This window comes from Paramisgurnus dabryanus, chromosome 13 (genome assembly GCF_030506205.2).
Source record: "Paramisgurnus dabryanus chromosome 13, PD_genome_1.1, whole genome shotgun sequence".
NCBI classification, from domain to species: domain Eukaryota; kingdom Metazoa; phylum Chordata; class Actinopteri; order Cypriniformes; family Cobitidae; genus Paramisgurnus; species Paramisgurnus dabryanus.
In genome coordinates, this window is record NC_133349.1 from 37,503,352 (window position 1) to 37,517,340 (window position 13,989).

Genomic DNA, 13,989 nt, shown 5'->3' on the forward strand with positions numbered 1-13,989 from the left:
GTGAGAAAGCTGTTATATGTGAAATCATATAATGTGTGCACCCATATACGGCCAAAATTGAATGATCCTCATTTCATAACACATCTGCGACGATTCGACTGTGAGACTGGTAGTCGAATCAGGCTTCTCCTATCGATGCATCGAATCTTCGACTATTCGGGGTCACCCCTAGAATACAGTATGTCTTCCATCTCTTTTCTTGACGTTAAGGTTTTTAGATCTTCTGGACAGACTTTACAGACGACACTATTTCATAAATCCACAGATTGGAATAATGTTTTGCATTCTAAAAGTTACCATCCTTCATCTATGAAAAAAACTACAAATCCTCCTTATGCGAAAAAACTGACTATATAGAAAACCTATATAGTCAGTGTTTTCGCATAAGGAAGATTTGTAGTACTGATGAAGAATTTGAAAACCAGGTGAAAATAGTATATGACCAAACGTTTCCTTTGTAAAGGTTAAGATGATAATATAAATCTTGACTCAAGTTTGAATAGAGTACGTGGCATTGAACGAGAGTCACTTCAGAAAATTGGGTTTTATCTATGACATTTTCTCCCTTTTCAGGTAAGATTAAATCAATAGTGAATAAACATTGGCATATTCTATCTAGTGACATACAGATCGGCCAATCTTTTCAAAACCCTCCGCTTTTTGGCTTATATGAGGTTGCATAATTTGAGAGATATGTTGGTTATAGCCAGGGAGCGATTTGCCGGGGGGGGATGCGTGGGATTTCCCCCTTTCTGATCAATGTATCCCTGCCTCTGCTTAATTATTTTCATCCCCGGTGGGGATAAATGTATCCCCCCCTCAAAGTGATCAGTGCTACTACACAATTGGCGAGATGGATCACAAAACTTATCACGGATCCGTGGTTTGATTAAAGTCAATTTTATTTTAAAATGCGCTTCTTTGGCTGGCTCTGATATAGCTGCCGCACAGCCTCTCTGTATTCACCACTCTGAAGACTTGCTCAATGTCCCGCCCACGACGCTATCTGATTGGTTACACACCCGGTTACACCTCACGAGTAATGGCCTATCAACACTTCCGAGATGGTTTTGGAGCTGTGTGTCGAAATGAAGGAAGGCAGCATATTCAGCAGCATATTATTCAGCATATTAATAAAGCAGGAAGAAACGTCACAATCTGATTATCTGTTTATGATGACAAGCAGAGTTAGTGTCCCAGTCACACCACTGAGATTTTGCTGAAGTTACACATGTATTAGGCGTTTAGCGAGGCGCGGGCGCGTCCAGTTCGTGACTAATGTAATGCATCTGTCTTTTCTATCATTTTACTGTAGCTCAGCATCGCGGTGTAACTTAAAGTTAACGTTATTACTTTAAAAGCAGCAGTAAAACTGTTTCTACTGTAATGGTTTAACTTTGCAACCAATCCATTGTTCATATTTATGTTTAAGTTGACACTACGTTGTGCCATATAGTTTTGCCATTCAAGATTTAATTCTTGCGTGTTTTCTCGTTGTGCATGATCACAGTTAATATGTGTGAGGAAAGAAAAGCTATTAGAGTAAAAATATTGCGTTAGGCTGCTTCATGAGTTAATAAGAAAAAAGATTTTACAATTCCTACAAATGCAGTGATGAAGTTCATGTTCTCATGATTAATTTTTATGAATTAAAATGTTTTGAAATGTGCTGCTGTGGACAGAGACGCATTCATTCGCGCAGGTTATGTTTGGAAAGACTATGTCCTGTAGCTGTGTGTGTATGTGTCTTAATATTTAATGATTTTAATGTAACATTTTAAATATTAAAAACAGCTTTATAATAAAATAGTAGTGTAATGCTAATACATTTCTATTAATGTAATGCTAGTATATTTCTAATATGCTGAAGTACTATTAAAGTGTTCTTAAAGCACAGTTAAATTAAGCTTTAAATGTATTTTAACTGTATTTTTAAGTGTATGAGAAGTGCATTTCAAATGAATTTTAAAGAAGTACACTTATGGCGCTTTCCATTGCATAGTACCCAAGGCCGCCTTAATGCACGGGCTTACCTGGGCTGAAGCCCAGGGGCCTCCCAAATTTGCGTTCATGATGAGCTGAAAAGGTCATATTGTTTTGTAATTTGTCAGGTTTTCTGTCAATCACTCTAATTGAACGTTACATGGCTGCTGATTGGTCCGTTGTAACTTAACGTGAAATAAAATGTCAGACGTAACATATTTTTTATTCCGCGTAATGTAATTAAGTGCGCGTTGTCAACTTGACATTCCTGCACGTTAGACTGAGTATGACAGAGAAACAGGAAATAATCCACCAACAAATGAAAGAGTAATTTCTGAAATTTCATAAGCACTAGTGAGGTGCAGGTCTCTCTCTCTTTCGTGCGCGCGCTCGCTCGTTCGCTCTCTCTGTGCTCGTGCAGCTGTCTGAGTCTCTAGCATGCAGAAGTCTCTCCAAAAGTGCACAAGAAACTGTGCCGCTAAATTAAGAAAGGAGTTTCCGCACATAATGCTGTTAGTTGTTATAAAGTTTAAGTTTACTCGCGTTTATATCAGTGACGCGTGCGCAGCTGGAGCGATGTTTGACGCGACGTTAGCTCACAGTACATATATCTGTTGGTTTAGAAAGACGAGAAAGAGACGCAACGGTAAAGGTGCGAAAGTAAAGAGCGACAAGCCCATCTCAAATGATCATCCCCTGCACCATTATAATCTCATTATCTAAAAATCTTATATACAGGTATGTTCCCTGTCTGTCTTGTGCATATTCATACTTGGTCGTTTTACATGCTTATGTATGCATAAATACTAAATACAATGCATACTATATCTTCAATAGCCTACAAAATAAATAACTGATTAAAAAACAGGATTCTGTCTATAAAGACTTATCTTTTGTTATCATTAATGCATTTTTACTTTAAAACTAACTTTAACTTATTATATTTTTAAAACTGTGGTGAGCATTTAAGTATGAGTGGCAATTTTCTGCAAATTTGTATATTCCAAAAACTATATAAATATAAAGCTTATAAACATATATACTTTCACACATTTTGGTTTTATTATCACCACATGTTGCTGTGTGTGATTGTTAAATAAAGTGTCTTGTGTTTATGCTCAAGTGGGCTCAGTGATATGTTAATAACAATATTATGGTGTTTTCTGGCTCAAAGAGGGAAAACTCACAGTTGTATGTCTCGAAAGAAACTAATGCATTTTGTGATGTAGATTACCTAGATATTACACTTAAAAAAAAAAAAAGACTATAAATCGAGGGGAAGGGGGGCCTATAAAACCTCTTAGCCCCGGGGCCTCACATTAGGTTAAGGCGGCCCTGATAGTACCCCACGGTTTAGTTTAGTTTGGGTCGTGTCAGCTCACCTCACTTTGGCGTGGTTAGCTTTTCCATCGAGTTTAGTATCACTTCGGAGTGAGAGGGATTATAGGCGTGTCGTTATATTTACGCTGCCTACTGCTGTGACATCATACAAGTGAGAGCGTTGTTGTACATTCCCATACATACATTTATTTCTCAGTCTGTCATGGGCTTGCCAGATCTTTTGTACTAGATTCAGGTCTGAGTGCATCTGGCAAGACCATGACAGTACTATGTTCTGTGTGGGGACACGTGGAGTCATATTGTGTGTGTGGCTTCCACGTGTTCCCAGTGTCTTGTCGCTGTCATGGTCTTGCCAGACCTTTGCGTAAGATTCAGGTCTGATTTCAGAGGGCAAGATCCAGGTCTGATTTCAGAGGACAAGATCATGGCAGCATTGTGTTTTGTGTGGGGACACGTGTTTTCACATCATGTATTTGTGTCACGTGTTCCCAGTGTCTTGTCACTTTTACCCTACTCCCTTATGTACTCGTGTCTTGCGTAATTAATTAGGTTCACCTGTTCCCCATTTGTGTGTGTCTTTATAATGCCCTCTCGTTCTCTGTCGTGTGCTCGTTCGTTCGTCCAGATTCAGTGTTTGATTCATGTCTTCCGTGTCACTGAATTCTGTTATCCGAGTCTTCTGTTATTTTGTATACTGTGTTCGTGTTCTGGTTTTTGTTACCATCAGTGTTATCATCTGTTTTACCCCCACGTGGGTTTTTGTGTTTGTTGGAATAAACCTCCATATCATTTTTACTTTTTGTCGTGTCTGCAATTGGGTTCTCTCTCTGTGTAAACCGTACCGTGACACAGTCTGCAACACAATTAAAATTGGCCACCACAAATAGACGTTTGCACATCGCGTTTATAACTACCTCTGTCTCACATGACAGTTTCTGTTCAAACACCCGACCCGTGGCGTCAGTCGACGGCGCTTCGCTGAGCCTCATTCTAAGTTGCATTTAAGCATATATAATGCGGACGTGAACGTCGCAAATGTGCCGCCACAAACTGCAAGTCTGGAAAAAACTGTTATGGTGTCCCGGATTCTCAACCTGTGGATGTTTTTCATCGCTAAAAGGGTGTTTGGAAACTTATAGCAAAACACAGATAACAACATGTTTGCTTGAGACAGCGCAAGCTAGCAGTAAGCTAAAGCTAATATTTACATTATAGCGATGACGCTTCTCTCAAACCAATCAGTGACCTACAGTGTTTTCGCGTCACGTTTGGTACGAAATGAAGTATCGGGGACTACCTACTGCACCCAATGGAAAAGCTCCCAAAAGTAAGCTGACCCGACCCAAACTAAACCAAACCGTGGGGTACTATGCAATGGAAAAGCGCCATTAAATTGCACTAAATATATTTGAAGTTGTTCCAATTTAACACAATTTCAATATATTAAATATAATGCAAATAGATTAAAATTGACTTTAAATGTATCTTGAAATGCATTTAATATATTTGAAGTTGTTTCAATATAATACATTTAATATGCATTTAGTATAGTAGCATTTAAATATATTAAGTATAGAGTTGGGGTACTCGAACTTGGACTCGGACTCGAGTCCAATTTTGAATTTGTACTCGGACTTGACACAGACTTGGACATTTTGGACTCGGAAAATATCCCGAGTACAGTCGAGTCCACGTCATGTGCAACATTATAAACAGCATGAACTTGAGATGAGAAATTAATTAATGTCTCGTCTCGTACACACTGCAAACTTTCGAGAGTGACAACCGCATTTAAATGCGGGAGTGAATCCCCTAAATGTTCGTTTCATGTCTGTATGGAACAAGGCTCACTCCCGAAAATGTGATGATTGACACAGAGATAACCATAGCAACGTTCTGCCGTCTCGCGTGCTTATCACTCACAGCTTTGACCAAAATAATCTAACAGCATTGTGTTTTGCAATGAACCTCCGTCCGGGCGTTGTGTATTGTACGCTTCTGTTGTGAGGCTGCTTCACAGCGCACGGTCTTGTAGTGTTGCCAGGTCCTCTGCTTTTTTGTACGTAAATAGCGTAAATTACTGAAGTGTGGTGTACAGAACAGGATTAAGCATTAAAAGGTGAAGTGACAACCGAATTAATATGCAGTGTGTACGGGACCGTCTCCCCTCCTGTTATTTTACTGCAACACACTGGCAGGCAGCAGCCAGTCGCATCATACTTGCAGAAAAACACATCACACACATCAATGCGTGGCTAGCATGATGTCCTCAAAGTCAGCAATAATTTGTTTTGCTTACGAAAATCATAGAGAATTTATTTTCAAGACATCTGGTAAAAAGAAGATACCTCTTTATCCCTTTCTTTTCTTTGAAATCAGTTTTCATAGGAAACTTGACATAGAATAAAAATGTTCAATGGCAATGACAACAGTGGCGGAGCCAGAGGGGTGTCCAGGGTGGCACTGGACACCCTTGACATGGCACTGGCCACCCCGTGTGCCACCCCAAATTTAATGCGCTACTTTCACTTAATCGCTATGTCTATTTTCGACGTGCGGCAGCGCAGCACATTGTTAAAAACAAACATTATGAATATTCACCCTCCCTGCGGTCGCGGCACAAACTCTTTATTTTTCAATCACTGCGCAAAGAGACTTGGATTACTCTGCTGATTTTGGATATAAAGATATGATTTATACATCATTTAAAACGTTAAAGTGTCATTTTTTGTGTGTCTATAAAAACTGAATGTTGTGCTTTTCACAAAATTAAGAAAATATACATAGGCTACTGCGCGTTCTGTTATCTCTCAATCAGTGATGTCTTTTCAAAACGCGTCAGAAAAATTACTGTAACTTAACGAATACTTTTCATACCATCAGAAGATAAATGTCATGTGTACATAATGCTTGGAATCTCTTTAAAATGATGTAAGTGATGTTTTCATTCTTGACGTGATCTTTATAGGCTACTGTATGATTGTTAATTCGACTGGATTGGCACGTGGAACTTGAAAGCGCGACGCGCATATCCGATAGTGCGTGTGCACAGCCAGAGTTTAGCTTAAACGACTTCATGTTCGTGTCTTTTTGCTTAAACGGAGAAATGCTATCTATGTCAAAATAGCTGTCTTGGTGATTTTCATACTAAACATTTGGTTACTGTACGTCTTAAACGAATAAACATTTTATTGCATTCGGTCTTAGCCTAACCTGTTGAAGTCTCTCTGTCATTAAAGTTAATTAAATATCAAAAGAAAAAAGAAAACTTTTGCATCTTCTGTATCTTCGTAAATAAAGATTAATCCAAACATCCTTTGTGTTGAGCTCTGCTATTTGAAGTAAGTTTAAGGTTTATCATGGAGTTTAGATTTCCTGATATTTTGCTTCATTAAAGGGATAGTTCACAAAATGAAAATTCTGTCATAATTTTTACATTCTTATGTTGTTCTAAACCTGTACGAATTTCTTTTTTTCTGATGAACACAAAAGAAGATATTTTGATAAATGATGGTATGCACACATCTATAACCATTGACTTCCATAGTAGGAATAAAAACAACATGATGGAATTCAATGGATATACCCTTAATAATGTGCTTACCATCATTTATCAAAATATCTTCTTTTGTGTTTATTAAAATAAAATACAGGTTTAGAACAACATAAAGGTGAGTAAATGATGACAGAATTTTCATTTTTGGGTGAATCCCTTTAACAGACAGTAAATCAGATGTAAGAAATACAGTAGAAAGATTTAAAACTCACCCTTATTATGTTTACATCTAATGCAATCAAAATAATAAATTATGCTTTATTGATACATGGTTACGCGTCATTTTCTTTTATGGACTATGGACCCCCTAAAGTAGCTTTGGCCACCCCATTAAAAAAATTCTAGTTCCGCCACTGAATGACAAGATGCAATAGAGGTATTTTTATTACATTTTTATATTGCCATTGGTTAAATGGGTTGAAAGGTTAAAGTATTAATAGAAAGTAACCATTTACAATACAAATTTTGTATCTTTTTTCAATTTAATTACTTTCTGGACTCGGGCGGACTCGACTTGGACTCAGCCTTTAAGAACTCGGACTTGAGTCCAACTCGGACCCTTTTGGACTCTGACTTGGAATCGGACTTGATGTTTAAGGACTTGGTCTTGACTCGTACTCGACAAAGGTGGACTCGGACCCAACTCTAATTAAGTATGTCCCAAAAAATACTATTTAAATATATTTCTTTTTCACCTGGGTTCATTTTGTCTACTGAATTATATTGATAAGTCCCTATAAAAGACTTTACAAAATATAAATGCTGAAGCTCTAGCTCATGTCATCACTTTAACAACTGGACGTTAAGTGAGGGGTGGGACAGGACACAAAGAGGGAAAGCCGAGAGGAAGACACAAGAATGACACAGAGGGACTGCATTTTTTAAACTTGAAGGACTGCAGCAATATGTCATGCAAACATTCTTTATCCTTTTGGTCCGTCGATGTGACAGTACAGATCTAAATTTATGTTTTGTTCTCAGCTGGATAAGACCTGAATTTTCCTGGGCCTGATAAGCCTGCATCCTTGAAAGACAAGTGTTACTTTTGTCCCGACAGGAACTCCTGACATTTAAACGTGATTTAATTTTATTTTGAAAAACTGGTGGCAAACTTCAGGATGTGTTAGAACAATAAATGACCTAGATTGATCAGTATTGTAACATATGAAATGAGAAACACAATGCATTATAAGAACAAAATGACCACTTTGGGAATTTTCTTATTATGGTTGAAAACCAAGTATTCTGGACCTACACACGCAAAACGATGACAAAATAACATGTCATAGTTTGAAAAGCAAAATCAATTTGTTACTTTTGTCCCGCGTTACTTTTGCCCCAGTTGTCCCCTACAGTGGCTTTGTTTTAAAAATTTTATGTAAAATACAATTTGGCCTTTCTTAAATCATGGTTACAATTACATATATTACCAATTATCTAAGAAAATAACATGAAAGCCTATTTTTAGCCATTAAAACATTTTAATTCATGTAGGACTTTACTTTACAACAGTGTTAATACTTACCATTATGTTGTAAGCTCTAGTATTTAAAAGTCTGTGTAAATGTTTGACATGTAACTTATTCCTGATGCACATTAAGAAATTACAATCATTATAACATTAACTGTAACTAGGCTTAGTGGAAGCACATCATTGATGCCTTATGTCACTCCAAAGATCGTTAGTTAACATTTAACATTTAATGTTTGAGGAAAACTACTTATATACCCTAATATAACTAAGGCCTAGTCCTGTATTAACCTAAACCCTGTCTTTGAAACTGCCCCATGATGTTAAATGGCCTGTATTTGCTGCAGAGGCAAACACAGTGGTAAAGCTGGTTCTGGTTGATGATCTACTGCTCTGTACATGATAGCAACCAGATTGAGAAGATTCTGACCTTGCATTACGACAGTTGTATGGACACTGGCATCTGAGGAGAGAGTAAGACGACCACCCTTGCCTAAGCGATCACAAAGCTGAGTAATGTGTTTTTTCAGGGGTGACGTGTCTTTAGGGATGGTCAGTGAGCCAGTGCTGAGACTGATGGCCTGATCTTTGGGGCTGCGTGATAAACATGTTTTTAAGAGGTGAGAGACAGCTGCATCCACACTCTCTTCCCAACCCTGAAAGACACAGAAAACAAAAGACCATAAGCCACATGTTTTTAAATTGACTATATTAAAAGAAAAATCTTGTTAATGATATCATTATGTAAAAATGGTAATAAAAGTTATGATGACCACGTTATGACTGTATTTCATTCACCACCCAGAATAAAGAAAAACAAACAACTTTAAAGCATTATTAACCCTCAAATGCAATGGTTTAAAAATGAAAAACAAAAATCTAGAAACAAGATTAATCAGTCAAGTGTGTTTAACATTTTGACTGGTAATGTATCAGAATATTGTGTCTTAAATGGCTTCATTTTTAGTAAAAACTCTGAAAATGGTGCTAAATAGCACTAAAAGTGGTTCACTGGCTTGGTAGTGGTATTATCGCTGTAATTTTTTTTAAACCGTGCGATGGTGTGTGGTGTAATACACGGCTGTTCTAACAACAGCAAAAAGAACCCCGGAATTAGTTTTTATGCGATACCGACTGTCAGAAAACATGAAAGGAAGGAGACAGAGGAGTTGAACCAGCGAAGGAGAGACTCCCAACAGCAAAGTCTGTCCCCATCATTTTAGCACAGGTAACGTTAGGGATATATGCCTCACAGCAAAGTCTGTCCCCATAATTTGATCACATATGGTTAGCTGTAAGCAGTGGCTGAAACTGCTCTTTCAAATAAGCTGCCATAAATTGAGACAGTTATTAAATTAGTATTAATAACTATATGAACGTAATAACAGGTCTGGCATTGATACTAGGAACGAAATTAAGGGCCTTTCACATTATAATGATAACTATAAAAAATAAAACTATAACGATACAGATACAATGAACGACATCATTGGGATCACTTTCTGAGCGATTTTTCCCACCTGATGAAGGATAAACCATTGATAGCATTAAAATCTATTTGAACTTCAAGTGCACGAGCACTTAAAATGACAGTGAAGCTCATTGCTGAGGTCTATAACATAAGATTACCTGCAGTTGCTGTGGAAATTGACTACGTAATGCTTTTTAATCTATTACATTAAATGTTATGCCAAAAGGTAAGAGATTACACAAACTATTAGATTCACTGTTTAGTTACATAAAACGCCCTATACAAACTATGGCATAACACAAATGTAACTGTGGAAATTAAATTGTTACTAAAAGCAACCAAAATAAGTCAAAACTCTGTTATGTTTCATCATCTGAAGTGCAGTCGCCCTTTGCCATAGACATTGCAAAACCGTACACCATTTAATCAAGAAGCTTCTTGAAGTTTCACTTTATGATAAATTTAAAACAACATTAAAGAAGTTCACATTTACTTTCTAATAACACAAATTAATCTGTTTGGCACTTGTATATACATGTGCATTTATCCATACACCCTAAGATTAAATGCTCATTGTTAACATTTAAAGGGACACTTTACCCATTTGCATTAAGCTTTGTATAGTTAGAACCCCAGTCATGTTTTTGAATGGTCGTGCATCATTTCCTCAGTTGCTGCTAAAAGAGGAGAAATACAGATTTCAGTGTTGCACTTCCTTCTTTCAATGATGTAAAATCATCATTTTGCATCAATTGAAAGCAGCAAGTCCAATATCTTTGTTGAGGGGGTGAGACTACAAACACCCCTTTTCTCGGTCAAATAGGCATCAAATTCGAAATGTAATTTAAAATTGTGACTACAAATATGGCACACTTTCAATAAAGATTAATGTTTTTTATGGGTGAAATGCTCCTTTAAGTTAAGTGTTTCAAAACTTTTGACCAGTAGTGTAGCACCTATTGTATAATGTTGAATCATATACACTTGTGCTACACCACTCATGTTTCTATGTAGGTGCTATATAGCAGCAATTAAAGCAGCTTATAGCATTTTTATTGCTATTTAGCACTATTTTTTGTGTGTACACCGCTTGGCTTTACAACAGTACTACATTCCACATTCCACAATGAGGAAGATTAAAAAATTATAATTATTTACAAGTGGCAAACATTTAAGACAGCTGCCAACCTTCAAAAGAGTGGATGTCCCAGCAAATTCAACCCAAGGTTGGACCGTGTAATGCTAAAAATGCTAAAATTTATGACAGTATAGTCATAAAAAGACTGAACAAGTAGGGCTGGTTTTAAAGGGTTCCCAGGTGTAAGCCTTTTGTTACTGTGACATGCCCCTAAAGACAATTTGAACTTGGAAAATATAGATAGTGAAATTAATATAGATAGCTCAGGAATAATACACTGCACAAGTTTCAAGTTAAGTTGATAAGAAGTATATACAGTGGCGGCTGGTCACTAGGGGGCGCTGGGGCGCCGCCCCCTTAAAGCTGGTCAGAGAAGAAAGCTACTTTAACATGTTACCAAAAAGTTAAATATATAGTGCAAATTAATACAAAATAAAATCATTTAGTTGTACTATTTCACTGTTAGTCATGTTATAATTTATTTAAAACAATTAAAAATCAAAACTGAGTTCGTTGTGTGTGTGTCATGTTTGTGTGTCTGGGGCGCACCCCTAATGAGTGTCTATGTAGGTCAGGAAAAAGGGTAAAAACATGTGACCTGAGGCTGAGCTCTAAGTGGCTGGTTTCGGATCCGCCCTGGGGCGCAGGACTGTGCGCCCCAAACACTCCCACTTATGTTTTAAGCGAATCAATATAGCTTTTAATGTTTTTTACCTCCTGTGATTGGATCATTCTCAGAGTCTCATAACCGCGCTGGAGATTGCTGTGTTAACTGATAGCTACAGTACAGATCAGTGAAAGCAAGTGAAATATCTTGAGATGAAGGAAAATATGCTTTTATCCTTACAAAAATCACCATATACAAGGTATTTAATTGATGAATAAATAAAGGATTAAGAACCTTGGACCAGATCGACCAACGGAGTCAAATGATGGTAGTATGTGTGCTCCACCACTTCTCATGGCAAACGGAGTTGGCTAGCTGGATATCATGTAAGTCTTGAGTTTAATTTTTTTCCCTGTTTGCTGTTTTAAAGTCTGAATGCGTGATAGACGCACGACATGAACTTTTGTGGCACATTTGAGCTTGTGTTGCGTGGACATAATGAGAGCGAGAGCTTATATAATCCGGTATATTCCGTGGCTTGGTCAACGTTGTTGTTAGTTTTGTTGTTGTCCAGTGTTTTAGAGTTTAAAAAAGCACCCACGAGAAAACCACTGTTTTTAAGGAAACTTCAACAACCGTGCATATTGAGCTGATGGACTGTATGTACTCCCTGTTGTGAGGAAAAAATTTGCTTGTGCTATTGCTATAAAAGCAAAAAGAAATGTACGAGTCTGTGATTAGGCAACTTTAATGTCTCTTTTTGTGTGTGTTCGGTCGCGTTAAACGAAAAGTCTTTGACAGAGAAAATTGAAGCAGAATAAAGAAAAATCTGAATGCCATTTTGGCAGATTGCCCATACAACTCAACTTGAGAATGTAATTCCTATGTATGTCCAGTTGGTGGAAATGTGTTGCTCAAATGACGCCCTGGTTTCTAAACATTCTCGCAATATTTTGATGTCATACACTGATTGGTCTGCGCATGGCTGCTGAAGTTAAACACTCTAGGAGTGCTGCAACAAGATGCCTGTCTAAGGTAAAGATACAAAATCTAATGACAAGAGTCTGCATTAATCTGCCTTCATGCGTTTATTACACAAGATGGTTTCAGATGAGTTTAGTTCCATTCAGATTTTTACATGTTTATTGATATTTTAATTGCAGTAGTATTTTGTTATTTGATTTGTTCATATTTGCCTGTTCAGCATAAAGCTCCGTGTTTTATTGCCTCCGCTGTCACTGTGAGAAAAAAACATTAATTAATCTGCTTCATGTAATGGTAAAGTGATGCATGGTCTCCGTTTATCTGTTCTCTAAACAAATTAATAAACACATTTGACTTGTATTCTCGTCTTGTAAGTTTATGATTAGAAATGGACATGTAAACGAAAATTTAAATAATTAAAACATGAAATTACGGATAATAACTGACTGTGAAGGACTCTTTACAACACTGTTTATAAAAAAATGACGGAGATTGAAAAAGTCTATCGCAACCTGTGTGTGTGTGTATGTGTATGTGTATGTGTGGGTGTGTATGTGTGTGTGCGTGCGTGCGTGTGTGTGAATGATTACCTTGATATTAGTTCATTACAGATTCATAGTACATTTATTTTGTGCGTTTGATATCAACTGTAACATTTTCAGCATTTTAGCTAAGTAGTAGCCTAATGATACTCATCACCTGATAAATGGCTGTTAAGAGTACTGCATTACTACAGTAAAAGTTTGATTTTGAGTGTGTTTGCGCCCCCCCAAATTTTTTTAGCACCAGCTATATATATTTATAACTAAACTTTTTGACTACTTGGTAAAAACGTGTTTTCTATACCATGAAGGTTATAGGATGAATACCACTATTTTCTTACTTTCACATAGCATCTTTAGGTTATTATAACATAAAAAAATCAAATACATAGTTTGATTTTTAAAGATTTATTATAAAAACAGATATTTTTTCCAAAAAATTCACTAAATCTATTGCATCAATATATAAATTAGGGGTGTAATGATTAACCGTGTAAATGCTGGTTTTCTCAATGAATGAATTTGAAGGAATTACAGTGAAATCCCGGCACATCAGACCACCAGGGGGCACTCTCATGCAGAAACTCCCTTTGTGCCACAGAAGAAGTAGCATTACAAACCATAGACAGTAAAAGAAATGGACACAGCGACCCCATTGGATTCAACGGAGACAAGTGAAGTCAATTAGAAGCACGCACTTCCTGGGTGTCAAGTGTACTGCGCAGACTCAAACGTGGATGTCACGTGAGCAACCTGTCTGGCAATTGTAAGTCTTCTAATAGCCGTGCCACGGGAAATCTGAATCACTTACTGAATCTTGCAGAGACGGCGAGCGTGAACAGGAGCACATTTTGGTTAGTATTCTGATTTGTAATCTCCCTTGACTTTATGCCTTC

General features: G+C 37.2%; 1 protein-coding gene across 3 annotated transcripts in view; it reads right to left on the reverse strand.

Moving 5' to 3' along the window:
• The window catches only part of bbs9 (Bardet-Biedl syndrome 9), a 430,031-nt gene that overhangs the window by 63,215 nt on the left and 352,827 nt on the right, over positions 1-13,989 (reverse strand). For all 3 annotated transcript variants that reach the window (XR_010537394.2, XM_073811698.1, XM_065274291.2), the window contains one exon: positions 8,782-9,007. Coding sequence is in view for 2 of the 3 variants with exons in the window: in XM_073811698.1 (XP_073667799.1) it covers positions 8,782-9,007 (226 nt within the window). In the remaining variant the exon portion in view is untranslated. The remainder of the gene's footprint in view (positions 1-8,781; positions 9,008-13,989) is intronic.